At 38.0% G+C, this 15789-nt stretch overlaps 1 protein-coding gene across 1 annotated transcript in view; it reads left to right on the top strand.

The window, feature by feature from the left end:
* The window catches only part of MEIKIN (meiotic kinetochore factor), a gene marked incomplete at both ends in the record, with an annotated part of 122314 nt that extends 107783 nt beyond the window's left edge, over nt 1-14531 (top strand). The window contains 2 exons of the mRNA XM_081232611.1: nt 4950-5073; nt 14500-14531. Coding sequence (XP_081088737.1) covers nt 4950-5073; nt 14500-14531 — 156 coding nt within the window. The remainder of the gene's footprint in view (nt 1-4949; nt 5074-14499) is intronic.
* Nucleotides 14532-15789: the final 1258 nt, after the last annotated feature.

Below are 15789 nucleotides of genomic sequence, written 5' to 3'. Positions count from 1 at the left end.
CCGAAGAGTCTTTTTTAATCCAGTCATCCATGCTATGTCTTTTGGTTGGAGCATTTAGTCCATTGACACATAAAGTAATTATTGTAGGTATGTACTTATGCCATTTTATTACTTTTTTCCAGTTGTTTTTTGTAGTTGTTCTCTGTTGATTTCTTCTTCTTTTTGTTTCTACCATTGTGGTTTGATGATTTTCTTTAGTAGTGTACTTGGGTACATTTCTTTTTGATTTCTCTTTATCTACTGTAGCTTTCTGATTTGTGGTTACCATAGAAATAATATTGACCCATGATTATATCTACTTGTTTTAAACTTGTATTCATTTAAGTTCAAACACATTCTAAAAGATCTCCATTTTTTACTCCCCTCCCCAACATTTTGTGTTTTTGATGTCATAATTTTACATCTTCATGCTTATCCTTTTGCTGGTAATTGTAGTTGTAGTTGCTCTTACAATATTTTGTCTTTTAATCTGAACAGTGGTTTATTTAAGTAATCTTCAATCCTTACTATATACCTGCCTTTCCTAGTGGAATTTTCTCTTTCCTCTAGATTCTTACTTCTTTTCCATTTAGAGACCTTTCAACATTTCTTTTAGAGTAGGTTTAATATTGATGAATTCTTATAGTTTTTCCTTGTTTGAGAAGCTCTTTATCTCTCCTTCTATTCTAAATGACAATCTTACTGCATAGAGTACCCTTGGTTGTAGGTTTTTCCCTGTTAGGACTTTGAAAATATAATGCTGCTCCCTTCTGGCCTGCAAAGTTTCTGCAGAAAAATCAGGGGATAGTGAAAAGGGGATTCCCCTATATATGACTCTGTTTTTCTCTTGCTGCCTTTGGAATTCTTTCTTTATCTTTAACTTTTGCCATTTTAAGTATGACGTGTCCTGCTATGGGTCTGTTTGGGTTCATCTTGTTTGGGACCCTCTGTGCTTCCTGTACCTGGATATATGTTTCATTTTCTAGATTTGTGAAGTTTTCAGCCTAATTTCTTCAAATACATTTTCAGTCCCCTTTTCTCTCTCTTCTCCTTCTGGAAACCCTATAATGTGAATGTTGTCACACTTAATATTATCCTAAAGATCTCATAGATTGCTTTTTTTTTCACTTGTGTTTATTTCTGCTGTTCTGATTGGATGATTTACATTATTTTATCTTCAGGTCACTTATGCATTCTTCTGTATCACTTAGTCTGCTATTCATTCCTTCTAGTGTGTTTTTTAATTTCAGCTATTGAATTTTTCATTTCTGATGATGTCTTTTTTATATTTTCTCTTTCCTTGTTAAAATGATCAGTGTTTAGATCAATTATTTTTCCTAGTTCAGTTAACATTTTTATTACCAATGATTTGAATTCTCTATCTGGTAAATTGCTTATTTTTGTTTGTTTGTTTGTTTTTCAGGGTTTTTTCCCTTGCTCTTTCAATTGAGGGCAGTTTCTCTGCCTTTTTGTTTTACTTAACTTTCTCTGCCTCTTTGAATTTAAATCAAACAGTTACCTGTTATGGTCTTGAAGGGGTGTTCTTAGATGGGAGTTTTTCTCTGTAGAGTGTATGTCCTCAATGCCTTTGGTGAGAGGGATGGATTTGATGTGGACACCAGTCACGCCTTTCTTCAGTGTTGCTGGCAACTATCACCTTGGAGGAGGTGGGGCTGGAGATGGAGGGGCTAGAACTTGCACAGGCTGTGAGGCAGGACTTCCTCTCTGCTGCATGGCTGTCACAGCGGGTTCTGATCCCAAGCTGCTGGAGTAGAAGCCCTGAGGGTTGGGCTCATGCTGGCTCTGTTTTTAATTGTTTTTCCTTCTCCCTGCACCAGGAACCTTTGCCCCAAAGGAGGGATTGTGTACCTACAGAAGTCCAATGCTTTGCCTGTGTTCGTCACATTTTTTCCCAGGTCGTGGCTGCTCCAGATATAGACCTGTGGTGTGGCATGGAGTGAGCCACACTCAGCTTGGGCTGGGGTACATAGTGAGGTGGTCACGGGGAAACCCAGTGGCTGTGCTGTTGTCAGAAGTCTGGGCTGCTTCCGGGGCACTGCTTGAGTAAATACCAGCAGTCACCACTGCTGCTCTACCTTGGCTCTGCCCCAGAACTGGGTCACCTCTGCATCCCAAGGTTGAGTCTTTTCCCCTGAGCTGCTGCCCTAGATTCAGTGCCACACTGTGGCATGGAGTGAGCTGTGCTGGGGCGTTCACTTCACTCAGGTTGGGGAGTGCTGTGAGGTGGTTGCTGGAAACCCAGCAGCCGCTAGGGCAGACCTCTGTCTTACCTGCCTGGGGGCAAGCCAGTACCTGTGCACTCTTCATGAGTGAAGTCCAGGTTTCTTCAACCTTTCTGTCTCTCCCAGTGGTTCTCCAACCAGCCAAAGAGCTGAATGAGTAGATTCTCCCAAGAAAACTCTGGTACTGTTCAGTATCAGAAGGATGGAAAATGAATGCTGGGCAGAAAAATTGCAGATGTCCACTTCAGAGGATGATATGAATTTTACATTTGAAGAGGTTTCTATATAATCTTTATTTAAAATAGGAGGAGCCCTTCATAAATATGTATCTCAACTTCTAAGTTCTAAGAGACAAGATATGTCATGTTTGAAAGATACAGTATTTCTTTATTCTAGAGACGGTCTGCTTGATGGGATATTGTCTAAATTAACTGATAATCCCTATCAAATTACCAATAGCGTTTTTCACAGCCCCTTTGGTACTTACTTTCATGTTGTTATAATGAAATCATATGAGGATGTGAAATGTATTTTGTCCATCATTTCTGCTTTAAACTATTCTGAGCTGAATCTTGAAGAACAACTCTGACACTGACCTTGACCCTGATCATTTATTTTGTTGCTCTTATTTGATGAGAATCCTATGGACCTAAATTGGGGATCTCATCCTCCTAAGATTTGTATCTGTTTCTACTACAAGTCTAGCTAGGGTTGAGTATCAATCTGGGACCATTTTGGCCCCCTTTAACGATTCTGGTTTTTTGTCACAATCTCAGGTTTAGCATTCCTTTCTTCCTGCTGGCCCATTTACGGTGTCCTGTTCTGAGCCAGTCACTGTGTCTAGTGGCATGGAATACATTGATTGGCTAGGCTGGGTCTTGTGACCTTGTTGGTGCTCAAAAGTGTTATCAGAGGTGCTGGGAAAACTGGACAGCTACATGTAAAAGAATGAAATTGGAACATTCTCTAACACTATGCACAAAAATAGACTCAAAATGGATTAAAGACCTAAATGTAAGACCAGATAGTATAAAATTCCTAGAGTAAAACATAAGCAGGATACTTTTTGACATAGTCACAGTAATATCTTTTTGGATCCGTCTCCTAGAGTAATGGAAATAAGAACAAAAATAAACAAATGGTATCTAATTAAACTTAAAAGCTTTTGCACAGCAATGAAAACCATAAACAAAACGAAGAGACACCCTACAGAATGGGAGAAAGTATTTGCAAACAATGCAACCGACAAGGGATTAATCTCCAAAATATACAAACAGCTCATGCAGCTTAGTATCAAAAAACCAAACAACCCAATGAAAAAATGGGTAGAAGACCTAAATAAACATTTTTCCAAAGAAGACATACAGATGGCCAAAAACCACATGAAAAGATGCTCAACATTGCTAATTAGAGAAATGGAAATCTAAACTACAATGGAACCCTCCTACACTGTTGGTGGGAATGTAAATTGGTACAGCTGCTATGGAGAACATTATGGAGTTTCCTTTAAAAACTAAAAATAGAGCTACAATATGATCCTACAATTCCACTCCTGGGCATATATCTAGAGAAAACTATAATTCGAAAAGGTACATGCACCCCAGTGCTCATTGCAGCACTATTTACAGTAGCCAAGACATGGAAGCAACTTAAATGTCCATCAACAGATGAATAAAGAAGATGTGGTATATTTATACAATGGAATATTACTCAGCCATAAAAAAAGAATGAAATAATGCCATTTGCAGCAATATGGATGGACCTAGAGATTATTATACTAAGTGAAGTAAGCCAGAGAAAGACAAATATCATATGATATCGCTTCTATGTGGAATCTAAAAAAAACCAATATAAATGAACTTATTTACAAAACAGAAAGAGACTCACAGGCATAGAAAACAAACCTATGGTTACCAAAGGGTAAAGAGGGGTGGGGGGAGGGATAAATTAGGAGGTTGGGATTAATATATACACACTACTATATATAAAATAGATAACCAGCAAGGATCTACTGAATAGTACAGGGAACTATACTCAGTGTTTTATAATAACCTATAAGGGAAGAGAATCTGAAAAAAAAAATATATATATATATATCTGAATCATCACTTCACTGTATACCTGAAACTAACATGATATTATAAATCAGCTATACTTCAATGTAAAAAAAAGTGATAAAGGTAACCACTAGAAAGACTATATGTTAGTGCTATGGGGGATGGGATGTAAAGTGGTATAAAAAGGTGATTTAATTTAATCCATCAATTATAGAAGAAATAAATATTCCTCATAAAATTTCAAAAAAATTAACTGAGTTGGGAAATCAAGGAAATCTAGTGTTTGACTCTGACTTAAATTTATATTTATGTTTTAACTAAGTAAATCCTGTAAACTTTCTCTCCCACTTTGGAGTGCTTGGATCTCAACTCATTACTTTCTCTCTGTTTTTAAATAAGTTATCCAACCTCTCTGAACATAAGTTTCCTTGTTTTACAAATGGGAGTCATATAATCTGCTTTGCTGGTTCTTGTGAATATTACATAAGCAAATGTTTTAAAACCAATTACCTAGTGTCTGGAGTGAAATAAGCATTTCATAGATGCTTTCTATTGTTAATATCTATGAAATATATGGATATTGAGACTTTTTGCCTTTGAAATAAAATAAAACAATCTATAGATATAGTACCTGGAAAAATTATGCAATATCTGCTTTTTTCTTTTGCAGTTTCCTTCAGATACATCAGAAATATGTTGTATTATTAAAGCATCACCAGGAACTAGACAAGTGGAAAGTAAAGCTGTTATTGTAAGGAAGAAGAAATATTCTCTTCCTAAAGATACTCCTCAAGGTACTGTAGTATGAATACACAACCTACTTTTTGGAAGACACCAAACATTTTTTAATTGTAAATTCCTTATGTATACAGGAAGTTCAATTATAGATTGTATTCTGAGAGTTCTGGCATAAAGTGGAAATGGTAAAATTATTAAAAACTTGGTCAAGTTTCAGAACCTGAGCAAAATAGTTTTTTGAAAGTCAGATACTTCATCTCTTGAAAAATTAGCTTATGCCATTGATTTAAAGTGTGTTTATCTAGGATACTTCCTCTTATAACTATCTGAAATTTAGTGTTGTTGGGTTTCATATTTAGTAGATATTTCATTTTTAAAGATATGGAGATATTTTTGCATTCACTTAACATTGGTTGAGCACTTCCTCTTTGAAAGGCACCTTATTATAACTTCTTTATTTCTTACTATTACTTTATGATGACAGGATGTATACTCTGTCCTCATTTAATATATTAAAAATCTGAGGCTTAAAGTATTATAGTATGAAATTTGTCTAAGATCACACTGCTTCCAAGTGGTGGAGAGAAATTCAATCTTTAAAGGCTTCTAAACGCCAAGTTTAGGTTTTTCTGTACTTCTCTCACTGCATATCAGGCAGAATGTCTAATTACTCAATGGAGCTTGGGCACCTTCGAAAGGTAAGCAGGCAGTGAAGCAATTGAAACTTAATAGGTTATGTATAACTTGATCCTTGTCCCCATTTCCTCCACAGAATGTGCCCTGAGCACTCCTGAAGTCCACAGAGATCTATTTATTTTTCTCTAAGTTCCTTGACTACTTAATTTGATGACACTCATTTGACATTTAATAATATACTACTACCTGACATAATTTACAGTGCTGACTTCATATTCTTTAGGTTATGAATTTTTAAAGGACAGAAACCACATACTAGACTTCTTTCTATGTCTATCTCTGATAGGTTTTTTAGCATAGTGGTAGGGAATAGTAGATGCCGTATCAGTCAGGATTCTACTGAAGATACAGAACTAGTAGGACATATATAGCCACAATATATGTATATATATACAAAGAGATTTATTTCAGAGAATTGACTTATGCAATTGGAGGGTCTGGCTGAAAACTCTAGGGCAGGCTGGAAACTCTTGGGCAGGAGCTAATGATACAGTAAGTCCTCAGGAGGAATTTTTCTCCTTCAGAGAAACCTCAGTTTTGCTCTTAAGGTCTTTCAGTTGATTGGATGAGGCCTGCCTACATTATCAAGGATAATTTCCTTTACTTAAAGTTAGTTATTACATATGTTAGCCAAACCTACAAAATACCTTCACAGCAACACCAAGATTAGTATTTAATTTAATTGGGTAATGTTGCCTAGCCAAGTTGACGCATACAACTAACCATCACAGTCCACTCCATGTCAACTATGCATTCATACACATTTCCTTAAACCATATTTAATCTCCAAATAAAGACAATAACAAAGTCATAATTCTGCCTAACATAATACAACTGCTGTACATAAAACTGAAAATGTGCTAACTCCTTCCCCAGAAGAGGATGGGTGATGTTTGTTCTTCTCCTTGATATCATATAACTTAAATACTATGATATAAAGTTAACTGATATTAATACAACTTATGTTATATGATATGGGCATGAGAGAGAGAAGAAAACAAAGATATTTGCTTGACTAGTCATGTGGTCATAACGGGTATTTATAACTACCTTCCTCCACTACCCATTCCATATTCCCTCTCCCCTCAGTAAGCACCTCAGCTGGTTGTGGTTCTTTAACTGGTCAGGTGACACAACCCTCATTTCTGAAGGGCCCGTGCTGTTAGTAGTCCTGCTTAGATTGGGTTATTGTAGTTTTCCATTGACCTTAATCATGGGGCATGGTAGTACTAAGAGATGCTCTAAATGATCTCCTGTATTCCAGACATACTCTTCCTTACCTCCATCATGGAGTAGTAGTCCAGTTTCCCCTTGGTAGTCAGGATCAATCACCCCAGCCAGCACAGTAAGTTCCTTCTTTGCTTGTTGACTCAGAGGCATGAGAAGCTCAAAGTGGCCAGGTGGCTGTCTTAATTTCTAGTTCAGTGGAATCATTGTTGTGACTCCTGCATTACTCCCTTTGGAACTAAGACCTCTAGACCTGCAGAGCATAAAGTCATGGCAAAAGGAGGCAAAAATATTGCTAGTGGGTCACCAGGGGTAGTATTGAATAGTCTCACTTCCATTTCTACCACTTGACTCCTGGGCCTGTGAATCCTGGCTATGGGAGAAACAGTACCATGTATTGGTTGCTGATTCAGAGCATACACAACCTTCTGCAGAACCTTGCCTCAGCCCTGCAAGGTATTGCCACCTAGTTGGTGCTGTAACTGAGTATTCCAAAGGCCTTTCCACCATTCTGTCAAGCCAGCTGCTTCAGAATGGTGGGGAACATGGTAAGACCAGTGAATTCCATGAGCTTGGGTCTATTGCCAAACTACTTTTGCTGTGAAGTGAGTTCCATAATCAGAAACAATGTTGTGGGATACCATGATGGTGGATAAGGCATTCCATAAATCTTTGGTTGGTGATTTTTAGCAGAAGCATTATGTGCAGGGAAGGCAAATCCATATCCAGAGTAATTTATTCTTACTATTCCAGTAAGAATAAAATGCTGCCCTGATCATGACAGAAGTGGACCAATGTAATCAACCTCTTGCCACCAGGTAGCTGGCTGACCTCTCCAGGGAATGGTGCCATATCAGAGACCAACTAGGTGTTGGTCTCTGCTGCTGACAGATTGGGTACTCAGCAGTGGCTGTAGCCAGGTTGACTTTGGTGAGTGGAAGTCTGTTTTGCTGAGACCATGCATAACCTCCATCCCTGCCACTATGGCCACTTTGTTCATTGGCTTATTGGGTGATGACAGGGGTGGCTGGGGAAAGAAGCTAACGTGTATCCACATAACAGGTCATCTTATCCACTTGATTATGAAAATTTTCCTCTGCTTAGATAACCCTTTGGTGAGCATTCATGTGGGACACATATATCATCATGTTTTTTGCGCATTCAGAGAGTTCTATCCACATGCCTCTTCCCATATTTTCTTGTTACCAATTTTCAAATCATGTGCCTTCTGAGTCCCTGACCATCTAGCCAGACTATTGGTCACAGCTCATGAATCAGTATATAATCACACATCTGGCCATTTCTCCTTCCAGCAAAGTGAACAACCAAATGTACCGCTTGAAGTTCTGCCCACTTGAAGTATATCCCTTCACCAGTTTCCTTCAGGGATGTCCCAGAAAGAAGCTGTAGGTGCTATAGCTGTCCACTTTCAGGTGGTGTCTGCATATCTTGCAGAACCATCTGTAAATGAAGCCTTAGCTTTCTTTTCCTCAGTCACCTGACCATAGAGAACTCCCCATGATTCCATTAAAGCAGGCAGGGCGAGAGAAGATAATGTACCAGGAGTAGGGGCCACGGGCATTTGGGCCACTTCCTCATATAACTTACTTGTGCCTTCAGGGCCTGCTTGAGCTCAGTCTCATATATACTGTTTCCACTTGCTAACAGAGTGCTGCTCTTCACAGCCAACTTTATGGCTTGGCGCATCAGACAACACACAATTCATGATGGGTAGCTCAGCTCTCATTGTAACTTTGTGGCCCATGGTTAAATATTCAATCTCTACTAAGACCTAGTAGCAGAGCAAAAGCTATTTCTCAAAAAGAGAGTAATTACCCACAGAGGATGGCAGCGTTTTGCTCCAAAATCCTCAGGGCCTGTACTGTGATTATTCACCTGCAAGCTCCAAACAGCATCTCTTTGTCAGCATCACTGACATTTCAAGCACCATTGGATCTGCTGGATTATATGGTACAAGTGGCACAGTAGCCTGGACCTTTTGCAGAGCCTTCTCTTTGTTCTGAGACTCCCTCAAAACCAGCAACTTTTTAGGTCACTTAGTAAGTGGGCTGGAGTAGTACACACAAATGAGGAAATATGTTGACTCCAAAATCTAAAATGGCCCACTAGATGTTGTCTCCTTTTTGGTTGTAGGAGGGGCCAGATGCAACAACTTATCCTTTACCTTATAAGGCATATCTCTCATACCACTGGAACCCTAGAAGTTTCACTGAGATGGAAAAGAGACCCAGCAATTCCATTTCCCTGGACCCTAAAGACCCAGCAATTCCACTTCCAGTCTGTTTTGCTGAGACCATGCATAACCTCCATCCCTGCCATCATGGCCACTTTGTTCATTGGCTTATTGGGTGATAACAGGGGTGGCTGACATATATATGACACAGTATATATATATATACACAGTATATCCACTGTAATGGGTACATATGTTCATCATAAGATATATACCAGCATGTTCATAGCAGCACTGTTGGTAATAGCTTCAAACTGGAAACTATCCGAATATGCCCATCAACAATAGAATGGACAAATAAACTGTGGTATATTCATTCATTAGGGTGCTATATAGCAGTGAGAATCAACAGTATATAGTTACTTGCAACAATATTGATGAGTCCCACATAAGAAGCCAAACACAATAGAGTACATTTAATATTACTTATATTTAGTACAAAACTAGGCAAACTAAACTATGATGGAAATCACCGCAGTGGATGTCCTTGTTGGGGAGCAGGTATTAACTGGAAAGCGTTATAAGAGGGAATTCTAGGGTACTGGTAGTGTTCAGTTTCATTATCTGGATGCTGGTTACATGGGTGTGTTAAGTTTCTGAAGACCCAACAAGCTGTATATACACATATGTGTACTTTTCTGTGTGTATGTTATACTTCAGTAAAATGATAAAAATAAACTTCTCTTAATTTGATCTTTTTGGCCTATCATATTAATTTGTGACAGCAGGTAATGTCACAATTCTGGGTTTAATTATTCAACAAATCAAAACTAAGTTGTACCTAGGAAGTTCTTTTGAGTGTTCAGACCAAAATTATTATTATTATTATTATTATTATTTTCATATACAAAAATATAAAACTTGAAACAGTTCTAGATTTTCCCTCCTATTCTGTTGGGGTGTGGCTGCTTCTTCACACAGGGAAAAATACTACATTCACATCAGTTTATTTGAGGACCCAGTGCAGAGTTCAAGCAGCAAAACCCCAAATTAGCAGATCTAATTTCAAACTTGACACTCATCTCTAAAATTACCACAGTAAAAAGGAACAAAGATCCACTGCAAATGAATGCACTGTGATACAATGTTCTCTCCAAAATGTCCTCATTTTGCAGCTGTAATTACATGGATGTCTGCTTTAGGCCATTTTAGATGTGTGCGGGTATATAATATATATATATGTGTGTGTATTTCATATATATACACACATATATATATGGATGTGTGTGTGTGTGTGTGTGTGTGTGTGTGTGTGTGTGTATATATATATATATATATATATATATATATCAGCACACTTTTCAAATCCAGACAGGGTAACAGCAACAGCTTAACTCTGTGTGTGTGTATATATATATATATATATATATATTTTTTTTTAAACATGATACTTTAGTATAACTTTTGTTAATTCAGTAGTACAATCTATTTCTGTTCTACAGAATTTTTATTTTATAGCTACAAGGGTGAAAAGTGACCTATTACATTTACATCTCACATATCCTGGCATATAAACAGTACTTACTGAATTTGAGCCAAAAACTAGAAGTCTTTAGTTTTAGCACTTGAAGAGCTTCTTCACTTCTACAGTCTTAAATCATATCCTAGTCATATTTCCAGAGTTTTCAAATGATTCATCATTGTAAACCACAAGAAACAGGTGAATCCAAACTTTTAATTACAGTTTTATATACAAGTTAGATAACACAGCTCAAAAAGACTTTGCTATCCATCCTAAACCCAACACACACATTCTCCACTAAGTTATTAGACAAGTCTTAGGGTTTTTCTTCTTTTCCTTACAAATAATACACACATTTAGAAGGAGCTGGTAAAACTGATATATAAGATGGCAGATGAGAGGTGACATCTGTTGGTTCCAAAATTGGTCCTGCAAATGTACTCTGCTGTGTTCTTTAACTGTGTGTCTGTTACATGCAGAAGCTCTTCACAAGAACTGACATCAAACTCAATGTAAGTTAAATTTACAGTACTGTATGAAGTTCTTCAGATTCAAGGATAAATGTGGAAAAAATATTAACACTTGAAAAATTCGGCCTTTCATGCTACCATTAAGACCATGTCAAATTCATAAGCAGATTCTTTGGTATAGTTGAAAAATGGCATTGTGTGGATTTGTGGCGTGGAACTGAAATATAGAAGTATGTTTCTCATCTGCAGTAATCCTCACCCCCAATTCTCAAGTACCACCCAATTTTCTTTGCATTTTTACAGAATTCTGGGGGGAAAAAAAAGGTAGGAAAAAGACACTGGCATTGTAACTATTCCTCCCCTCACAGGAGATCTTCACGCTCTCAGATGAGGTCTCCTAAGACTCTCTGTATGGTCACTGGCTCTCAGACGGCCTTTGACAATGACTTGGACACTTTCCAAATCAAATCCCAGATGTTGCCTAACCTTTCCTACTCTCATCTCTGTCATTGCTGGTAAAATTTCGATGAGCGCGTTTTTCCCTTATGGAGAAATCAGACCAAAATTTTTAGTTTAATTCACAGAGAGCCCCCTGATGCCTGTTGAACTAGTTGTGCCACCTCCTGGCTTCTTCCTAGGCTCTCACCTCATATAGCAGCCTCCTTATTTAAGTAATTCCCTTTCAACCTCTGGGCACTTGTCTCTGTCTTTCCTTCAGTAAAAATAGCAAAGCCCCAAGCTAACTGTGAGCATGTTATTTTAAACATGCAGCAGGCTATTTTTAGTCCTGGCATTTAACAGTTTAGCTAGTTTGGCAGTAATCTAATCAGGACTACAGAGTGAAGCTCACTTTTGATGGTCTAGGACCCCTGTTCAGTATGCTGCTTGTTCATTAATAACTGGCACTATTCTGATTAAAGAAAAAAAATTGGTGAAAGTAAACCACTAGAGGAGTCCAAAAGAGATGTAGTAGAGAAGGTGATGTGGGTAAGTAGAGATCTGAGAATGGTGACAGACAGATAGAAGAGGCCTTAGAAAACATCCAGTCCAAGGTTTCTCATTGTGTGGTTCTCTGACCACCTGTACCAGAATCACTGCAGACCTGGTAAATTACAATCTCTAGAGATATGGCACAAGAATCTACAGTTTGATGAGCTTTCAGAGTGATCCCAATAAGCACTAAAATTTGAGAACCATATAATAATCTAGTTTATTTTGCTCATTTTTGCGTATAAAAAAATGACCTGGCCATATTGATAAGTGACTTGCCCAAGTTCACACAGCTAATTACTGGTAGAATCAGAGGTAGAACTTAGTTTTTCTGGTTCTAAGTTTGACTGGGTAGCTGTCAAATAGGGAATGTGGGTAGAGTAGATAGGGCTCTGAGTTTCTCAGGTCATCCAGACAGAGCAGTTTTGATTCTCTTTGCTTTACACATTGGACTTCTATATCTATTTAAACAGAGACTTAATTTTTTTTTTTTTTGCCAAGGAGAGGGTTGGACAATCATTGCTTCTGTACCTCTTACAGTTACAGCAATGGATGTCTAATTTATTGGTACTTTAATTCAGCCAACAAGCATGCATTATGCACTGCATTATTAGCTAGGGATAGGAGTATAGCCTTTGCTCTCTGGGGCTCACAGATTAGTGATGAGGTAGACCTCACAGTCTTCTCTATAAGGTGATAAGTTAGAAGTGGAGCAAAGCACTCTAGGAGCCCAGGAGAGGATGCTTTTAACTTTGAAGTGTCAGAGAAGACTTCCAAGCTATCAGTACATTTTGGAAAATCAGACAAAACCTGTAGCTATCCTTATAGTAAGATTTTTATTTTCATCTTCAGAAGAGATGATAAATGGTGTGTTATAAATTCATATCTTAAGCTAGGAGAATAACAGACTTTACCTGGATACATATATATCTTTAGTGAGAGTTTGAGTTTTTAGATAATAATAGCAGGCAGAAGTATCACACAGAAATATGATAAAGTGTGGTGCTCATACCACATGGGGAATTTATAAATAATGCAAATTCCAGGGTCATTGCTTCAGCAGTCTGATTCAGGATTTCTGGGGATTGAGAACCAGTGTAACCTAAAAATGTTTATTGGTATAATTGCCAGGGTTTAGTAACTGCTTAGGTACTGGTACAGGGTAGTGAGAGAGAAGGACAGTTAGAGGATGACTCCTAGGTCTCTAGTATTGTAAAGTTTTAGAAATGATGTGCTCTAGGTGATGTCAGGGGAAAATATAGGGCATGGCCCTGGATGTATATATGAAGGCAGAGGAGGGATAGGGGAGACTACATAGTTGGATGGGTTGATTGCCACTTGGAAAGTTACTCAAAAATTGGTATGGAGAAGATGACTGTGGCCCAAAGTCTTTAGTAAATGAGCAGATAGTATCTGAGGTCAGTGAAGACAACAATAAGGAGGAGTAGAGGGTAGAATAGCCAATACCTCCCAAACTTTAATTTACTTGTGAACTGCTTGAGGATCTTGTTAAAAATGGAGATTTTGATTCAATAGGTCTGGAATGGAGTCCAAGATTCTACATTTCTAATCAACTCCTAGGTGACATTGAAGTTACTGGTCCATGGACCACACTTTGAATACCAAAGATACAGGTCTCTGGTGTTCCAACAGCTGCACATCAGACTTTCCTGGATATTTGAGTCCCTTGTCCAGAGGTTCTGTTCTAATTGGTATGGCATATAGCCTGGATATCAGGATTTTTAAAAGCTCAGATAACTCTATGGTACAGCAGAGTTTGAGAACCTATTGATATAGGCTGATTAGGCTGGGGGGTGAGGTATATCATAGTATGAAAGTGGCAATGGGAATAGGTAAAGCTGACTCCACTCTGGATCTTGTGGTACAAGATATTGGGGGAGGGGTGAAGGCCCCAGAACCCTGTATTGGAAAGAACCTGGGTTCACCTACAACAAAGTGTGGGAGAATGAAAAGGAGAGATGGGTAGGAAAATGTGAGGAGGTTCTGACTAGGTAGTGGCTGAGGAAGACTGGGATGAGAAGCACAACTGGATCCATTCCACCAGGTTACAAGGCTGGAGTTAGCGACCTGTGATGGCCACTAACAGCTGTCTTTGCTGGGCTTTCCATTGGAATGTTACTGAGCAGGTCTCTTTGTGTCTCCAAAGAGAAGAGAAGCATCTTCAGCATGTCCAGGAAGGAGTGAGCCAGCTATTCCATTTTTTTTTTTAATGACCTCTGGATTTGTTTCCTGAGGCTCGATGGAGTGAAACTAGAGTTGCTTGGACATCAAGCGTTCTCTCCCCCAGGGACTGGTTATTAATAACTATTGAACACCTGCTTGTGATGCATATGAAATAATCTATTGTTATTTTTTTCTCCAGATATTATAATAAAAACAAGTGGCAGGATGTAGCAGCTGTGGCTGAATTTTCACTACTTTGAAGAGTTGAATGTGAAGTCAAAGTCTGTGAAGCAGAATGTCTGCCTAAAATTATATGAAATTCAAAAATCAAAATTCTCTGATTATTTGTGATATATCCTGATGTTGAAATTCTGTTGAGTCTTATAAATTACTTTTAATGAGCTGAGAAAGAATCTTCTGCCTGCTTCTTAAATATATGTATTTGTATTATAAAATACCAAATAGCTTATATTAGAAGACTGTACACTAAATAGATGACTTCAGCTATTTATAAAGACCCAACACCAGGATACTAGGTAACTTCCTTTAATGTTTTTTTCCCAAGTTTATCCTTTGTATGGATTAAAGGTAGTAAAATTGTTGATGCTTATATTACGAGCTATTTTTAACAGAACTTAATTGAAACCACATGAGTGAGAGACCTAATTCCAGGTCTGACTGAAAGAAACTCTATACTTAAGGTTTGCTGAAGCAGGGAATGTATAATACGTACAATCAATCACACACTAAGTATTTAATATATTACCTCATCCCCAAACAACCTTCTTTAGCTAATACTACCTATCTGTAGGATTTTTTTGGGTGATATAGCTTATTGTGGCATCTTGGAAATGCCCTTCCTAAAAAGGAACAATCCTGTTGTCAGTGAACACAGTGTATAACGGTGAGATTTTAACTCTGTTGGTTTTACTAATGTTATTAGACATAAAAGTAAATGAGGCAAATTTTCAAAGCTCCTTCAATATGAAAGAAAATTGTAAAATTGAAGAATTAACTGAGGTTACATAACCCATATAGTACTCATTTTTAAATAGGACTCCCATGAAAATATTCTTGTAAACGATTTGACAAGGTCTTAAGCCACTAACAAAACTATTTGTGATTTCAGTTCCACATTTTAATCTGGAGGTGAAATATGGGAAAGTTGTTAGGAAATGTAGAAGAGATCTTTTTTTTTTTTATTAGTTTCTGCTTTATAACAAAGTGAATCAGTCATACATATACATCTGTTCCCACATCCCTTCCCTCATGCATCTCCCTCCCTCCCACCCTCCCCATCCCACCCCTCCAGGCGGTCACAAAGCACCGAGCTGATCTCCCTGTGCTCTGCGGCTGCTTCCCACTATCTATCTACCTTACGTTTGGTAGTGTTTTTAATGATGGATGTTAGAACCAAATTTAGACCTGAATTCTAAATCAGTACTCAGCTAAGTCAGCAACTCCTGTGGTAGTTTTAAAGCAGAAGTGT

Source organism: Mesoplodon bidens (assembly GCF_964165515.1).
Source record: "Mesoplodon bidens genome assembly, chromosome: 4".
NCBI lineage: Eukaryota > Metazoa > Chordata > Mammalia > Artiodactyla > Ziphiidae > Mesoplodon > Mesoplodon bidens.
This window is presented reverse-complemented; position numbering and strand designations above follow the sequence as displayed.